At 37.8% G+C, this 6,800-nt stretch overlaps 1 protein-coding gene and 1 non-coding gene across 2 annotated transcripts; one reads left to right on the top strand and one right to left on the bottom strand.

Moving 5' to 3' along the window:
• The first annotated feature begins 961 nt into the window (after positions 1 to 961).
• On the top strand, positions 962 to 1,033 carry TRNAD-GUC. The gene has a single exon. It is a non-coding gene; the product is annotated as a tRNA-Asp (tRNA).
• A 2,946-nt stretch (positions 1,034 to 3,979) lies between these two features.
• Positions 3,980 to 5,068, bottom strand: LOC111457178 (RPM1-interacting protein 4-like). The gene is made up of 3 exons (XM_023099348.1): positions 4,966 to 5,068; positions 4,323 to 4,886; positions 3,980 to 4,134 (listed from the first exon to the last, which is right to left on the bottom strand). The coding sequence occupies exons 1-3, from the start codon at positions 4,969 to 4,971 to the stop codon at positions 4,108 to 4,110; spliced, it is 597 nt and encodes a 198-aa protein (XP_022955116.1). The 5' UTR covers positions 4,972 to 5,068; the 3' UTR covers positions 3,980 to 4,107.
• Between the last annotated feature and the right edge of the window lie 1,732 nt (positions 5,069 to 6,800).

Here is a 6,800-nt window from a genome sequence, read left to right as displayed (position 1 = left end):
GATCCCCGGCAACGGCGATGTTAATTCTTTTTTCTTTTCCTGCTGTAGTTTCGACGGACAGCGGTGAACCTGGGTTCGGGTTCGGTCTCCGGCAACGGCGATTTTAATTTTATCCTGGTAGTTTTGACGGAACTCGAAATTGGACAGCGGTGAACCTGTCATGCCGGTAGTTTGGGTTCGATCCCCAACAACGGTCGTTTGACGAAAGTCGGAACTGGATTGCTTTCACTAAAAGAGTGGTTTATGAAATCTCGTGTGTTAACAAATAATACATCTTCAGAGGTCGTTGTAGTGGTACAGTGGTGAGTGTTTCCGCCTGTCACTCGAGTTATTATGTTCCAGAGGTCGTTGTAGTACAAGGGTGAGTATATTCCTGCTTGTCGCTCGAGTGACCTGAGTTTGATCCCCAACAATAACAAGTAGTTCTATTTTGTTTTGACAATTTTAATCGGATTACTTTTTCTAACGACGGTTGATCAAAATCTGGCGTGTACACAAATGTTATATTTTTCGAAAGTCGTCGTTGTATAGTGGGGACTGTTCCCGCCTGTCGCGCGGGTGACCCGAGTCTGATCCCCCGCAGCGGCGATTTCTAATTTTCCTTCGGATAGTTCTAACTGAACTCGAAATTGGGCAGTGGCGAACCGGATGGTTTGGGTTTGTTCCCCAACAGCGAAATTCGGAATCGGATTCCTTTTTTCTCTCGTGTGTCAACAAATAATATATTTTTCAGAGGTCGGTGTAATACAGTAGTGAGTATTCCCGCTTGTCACTCGAGAGACCGGAGTTTGAACCCCAACAATAGTAAGTTTAATTTTCTTTTGACAATTTTCACCGGATTTGAAATTGGATTACTTGTTCCGAAGACGATCGATAAAATCTAGAGCGTTGACAATGGATTACTTTTTCTAAAGGCGATTGATAAAATCTGGAGCGTTAACAAATAATTTGTTTTTGATCAGTCGTTGTAGTATAGTGGTGAGTATTCCTGCCTGTCACGCAGGTGACCCGGGTTCGATCCCCGGCAACGGCGATGTTTAATTCTTTTTTCTTTTCCTGCTGTAGTTTCGACGGACAGCGGTGAACCTGGGTTCGGGTTCGGTCTCCGGCAACGGCGATTTTAATTTTATCCTGGTAGTTTTGACGGAACTCGAAATTGGACAGCGGTGAACCTGTCATGCCGGTAGTTTGGGTTCGATCCCCAACAACGGTCGTTTGACGAAAGTCGGAACTGGATTGCTTTCACTAAAAGAGTGGTTTATGAAATCTCGTGTGTTAACAAATAATACATCTTCAGAGGTCGTTGTAGTGGTACAGTGGTGAGTGTTTCCGCCTGTCACTCGAGTTATTATGTTCCAGAGGTCGTTGTAGTACAAGGGTGAGTATATTCCTGCTTGTCGCTCGAGTGACCTGAGTTTGATCCCCAACAATAACAAGTAGTTCTATTTTGTTTTGACAATTTTAATCGGATTACTTTTTCTAACGACGGTTGATCAAAATCTGGCGTGTACACAAATGTTATATTTTTCGAAAGTCGTCGTTGTATAGTGGGGACTGTTCCCGCCTGTCGCGCGGGTGACCCGAGTCTGATCCCCCGCAGCGGCGATTTCTAATTTTCCTTCGGATAGTTCTAACTGAACTCGAAATTGGGCAGTGGCGAACCGGATGGTTTGGGTTTGTTCCCCAACAGCGAAATTCGGAATCGGATTCCTTTTTTCTCTCGTGTGTCAACAAATAATATATTTTTCAGAGGTCTGTGTAACCAACCTAGTCCAGCTGCAGCGGTCCTCGTCGCAAACCCAAACCGTGACCCGCACTCATTCTGCAACCCAAGTTCTCTTAGCCCAAAACCAATCTAGTCCTGTAGCCCAAGTCCAACTCACCTATGGCCCAGCGCATGAATCGAGGCCTAGCTGCTGTCGATGACCCACGAGTCAACTTGAACCAGTCTTTGACCTGAAGCACCACTCGACGTGGCTCGTCCTGCTTCATCCACGAGGCAAGTAGCGGCGCGAGCAGCCCCTTGTCTTGGCGGCGTGGCCTTGACTTTGATGGCTCTCCAGTGACTTTTCCGGCAACTCTCCAGTGACCTTTCTGGTGGCTCCTATGTTGTTTTCGGCCCGACTTGCCATTTTTAGCCTGGTTTCCACTGTTTTGACCCGCTCGGACCTATTTTTAGCTTCAATTTAGGTAATTGAGGTCGTTTTAGAGTTGTATTTCACATTGTCAGTTGATTATTAATTAAAATGTTAAATACTAACGAAAGGTGACTTATGGTGCGATAGGAAGTAAACCTCGACAACGTTTGGAGCATCTTTCAAGGAACGAGATCTTACGTTTAGCTAATTAGTGATTACATCGGTTAAGGCCAACCAAGTAAGTGCCTTTACTGTAGGATAGGCTAGAATTGTTTGCGTTATAGTTTTATTTACGAGCATGATGATATGAGTATGATGATGTATGATGTTTATGACGATGTATGATGTTTATGACAATGTACAAGTATGACTTGAGTTGTGATGCATGTTGTACATGATTTATTTTTCGATGCATGGCGTACATATTATGTTTGATGCACTTGATGGTTTATTGATGAGTATGATGTTGCATGACATTTTACTCAATATGATGATGTTTTCGAGCATGCTATATGATGATGATTATCATGCTGCATCGTGTCGTTAGATCGACCTAGGACACAACCCTAAGAGCATGAAAATGATATTAATATAAATATTCACCAGCATGTGTTACCTAGAGTAACAAAAAGATGAGACTAGAGGGTTGTATTAGAAGAGACGTTATGATGGGATTTAGAGGGACCTCAGACATGTTGTATGCTCATAAGCATAGGGGAATCTCCTAGAGATGATGAGTGTGGATGCACACAGTATGATGATGAGTGCGAATGCACATAGTATGATGATGGAAGCGTTCATGAGGCGCATGACACCAGGGGTTCTGCTGACCTCCAGACGTCGCTACAGATTAGCTTGACTAGAGAGGGTCCAAGGGGTGTGCGAGCCCACCTGGGGATTTACACTCACACATGTGGGCCGTATGTAGAGAAGTACTACATATCCAATTTGTCCGAGATTGGAGGCCACCCCGTCTACCATATCATTTTTCAGGTAAAGGCAAGACTCACTTGTACAGATGATGCCGACATCGCGAGCAGAAATTGTGACACGTGCATAGGATAAACTCATATCTAAATTCCTAGTCCTAGGTTAGAATGGGTTTTGCATTTCATTGTTTTAAATTATTTTGTATTTTTTTTAATTTTCTCTAAATTTCAGCGTTTCGAATTTAAACACGTAACACCATGACTGTGTTTTCCACATATCATTTTTCAAGTAAAGACAAGGCGCACTTGTACAGATGATGCCAACATCACGAGCAGAAATTGTGACACGTGCATAGAGTAAACTCATATTTAAATTCCTAGTCCTAGGTTAAAATAAGTTGTTTTGCATTTCATCATTTTAAATCATTTTGTATTTATTTTTATTTTCTTTAAATTTTCAGCATTTCGTATTTAAACACTTTAACACCATGACTGTGTTTTCCACATAAGAGGATATTTTAAATGTTTTTGACATTTACAGTATAGGTATAGATGAATTTTTTTTAAGAGTTATCTTTCCACGTTAGTAATAACTATCCCACACAATTTCTCTGCTGAAATTCTTCCATAGTAAACTCTATTTTATTTATTTGAACATAAATGTTTTAATAGTTGAATATAGACCTAAAAATATACTTTATCCTAACGACCATTTCCATACAAAGGCAAATGGACATTACACAATTTCTTTCTTCTACATCTAACTATATATAATTATCGGTCACAATACACATCTAACTACATATAATTATCGATCACAATACAACAATAATATATATTATACAAAGGCAGAATGTTTGACCCTAATATATGAATTATTATATTAAAAAGAAGAATCATACACCAATAATATATATTATTTAAATTCCGAGAGACATCTATATCCAAATACAAGAAGAGATGAAAATTTTTGAAAGTGAAAAAGAACCAAACTATGGAAAATCACCAAGGCTCTATCATCGAGTAGTGATGATAGTGCTTCACTTTGTACGTAAACAACAACATATCTGCATAAATAAATAAATATTTTACTATTTTTAAATAATAAAAATAATAAAACATAAATTGACAACATGAATAAAAAATCTCATCAAAATTTATTGCAAATTCGTTTATATTTAAAAAAAAAAAACATAATCATAAAGTTTAATTTGTTGTAAATTTGATGTATTTAATTGTAATTTTAGGTGGGTACCTTGGAAGCAAATGAAGTGAATCCACTAGTAGTGTTCGTGTGAGCTATGGGTTGCTTGGTTTTGTTCATCAATGGCGGAACTGACTGAGGATTTGAAGCTGCAATTTGCTTCTCAATCTTCATTTTATTGAAAATCGCCGTATACCCATCTCCCGATTTCGGATCCCTCGCATCCCAGCTCCCAAATTTCGGCACCGACGCCGGGTTTCCGCCATGTCCGGCCACCGCCGGAGCTAATCTACTGATTCCTTCCACTCCATTTTCCTTACTCTTCTTCAGAAGAGCGTAATCGGAGCCGCTTCTCTCGCTACTCAATTTCTCCGATCCGGAGTTTATTATCGCTCCCCGCTCGCGATTTGGCTGTTGGCGTGGCCGCCGCTGGTGTTCTCCGCCGTCGTGTGCGACTGGCTTGAAGACCTCCGGTGGGTAGGTGTCGGGATCGTTGGGATCGAAGGTGATGCCGGCGGCTCGGAGTTCTCGGGCGTTTTCGAAACAGATGGTGTAGGGTACATCGTCGGTGTCCCAATTACCGAATTTGGGAACGTGAAATGACGATTTTGCCCCCTACCATATGAATAAAAAAATTAGTTTCTAATAATCTATGAATTAATTTTAGATGAAAAAAAAAAAGAAAAACACTCACTGCCATGATCAGCTGTGGCTCGGTGGTTGCTGCGGCTGTGGACACGGCGGCGACGGCAGAGACGGCAACCCTATCGAAATTTGGAAGAGGGAAGCATGGAGGAAGAAAGCAGAAAGCTAAGATCAAATCATTATTATTATTATTATTTGGAGTTTGATATAATTTTAGTTTTCGACAGTTCCCAAGTTTGTTTTCGATGTGTTTATAGTATTTTTGGCTTTTTACTTCCTTTGTCTCTATTGCTGGTTATGAACTCTCCTTTTAAAATAATGTCCGCTGGTCAACTACTCGTTTTATTTTAACGATTATTATGAATATTAGGAGCGAAAATATTTGGAAAAAGTGTTTAATCATTTAGCTTTCTCGGTTAAAATGAAGATGAGAATATAACGTCGAGTCGAGCTATAATAATATCGAATGGACTTAACCACAATATATTTGATATGATATATTATATAGTTTGAAGGCAACCGAATAAATTGGGAGGTTTTGGTAAAAAAAATTTTCCTCTCACCATTAAAAGTTTTAGGTACACCAATGTGTAGGAAAAGATGAAAATTAGTGTCTTAATCTCACGATCAAATAATGAAAATTAGTGTTTCTTGATAGATTTTTTACCTTTGAAAGAGTGTGAGACGAGCAAAGAAATCCAGCACAATCAATCCTTGAAACAATGGTTTCTGGTTAGATTTTTTACCTTTAAAGTTGTCTTCTTTCCTTTGTTAAAAATGTTTTTTTTTGTTCGTTTTCTCCTACCAAAACTAATGTTACACTCTAAATTTCTATTAATCTAAAATCACTATTGTAATCGATAAAAATAAATAAATATATAAACATTCAATTTTCTCATCTTTGATGAGATATTTATTTCCGTAGGATTAATATTTAATGGTATCAAATACAATAAATATATTTCTTTATTTTCAATATATTTAATATATTAAATTAATTTCAATCTTTCAAATTAAATATATGTTTCTCTATTTATTTAATATATTAAATATTAATTTGAAACTTCCAAATTAAATTTATTTTATTCTTTATGTTTGAACCTTTCCTGAGTTCTTCACAATTACATTTGGATCAAAAGTCTGTTTTATCTCAATAATTACATCTTTAACCTTAAGTACCACTAATTCTCTAATGAATAATTTGTTTATGATCCAATTATAAACCAAGTCCTTTCGGACCAATGAGAGGGTGAGGTCCCATTGTTCAAGTCCCAAAATCAATACTTGAGAGAACGAACTCATCTACTTTCTTTTTATGGAAACAAGTGAATTCCATTTCATGATATTATGTTTCTAACTCCCTATTTGGTCAAGTCCCCAAAATGGTAAGCAAATTGAATCGGTAACAGAGTCATTTTCACCCAAGCAAATGAAAGGTTAAGTCCTCACAATCAGGAGTTCATAACTCACTCAGGATAAGATCGAGTCGCATATGATCATCATGTGAAATATTCATCTTCTTAATTAACGGACTTATAAAGTGAGATTAAATATTTCTTGGTCCAGTCTTATACAAACTCATTGTATAGAATACCTCCACTTACATGTCTCCACGATAACGGTTTGGATCAAATCATTTGTAACGATTACAAAGTGGGTCGTATCAATAGTGTTACTAGGATACGGTGTCCAATCTTATCCATATACTATAGACCCTTTAAGTTTTTACTTGAACACGATTCTCTTGTATGTCAACTACATACGGTTTAATATTACATTAATAACTTAGATTTTCATACGATGAGTCACAATTAAATTACAAATAAAATTAAAAAATAATTGTTAAAAACTAAATAATTAATTACAAGGTTTTAGGGAATAAAT

Source organism: Cucurbita moschata, unplaced genomic scaffold (genome assembly GCF_002738365.1).
Source record: "Cucurbita moschata cultivar Rifu unplaced genomic scaffold, Cmos_1.0 Cmo_Scf00019, whole genome shotgun sequence".
Lineage (NCBI taxonomy): Eukaryota > Viridiplantae > Streptophyta > Magnoliopsida > Cucurbitales > Cucurbitaceae > Cucurbita > Cucurbita moschata.
This window is presented reverse-complemented; position numbering and strand designations above follow the sequence as displayed.

What these genes read in the sequence shown, in the direction of transcription:
- LOC111457178 (XM_023099348.1), bottom strand. An exon ending in TCACTTCATTTGCTTCCAAG is followed by an intron (nt 4,135 to 4,322) that starts GTACCCACCTAA and finishes TTATTTATGCAG; the next exon opens with ATATGTTGTTGTTTACGTAC.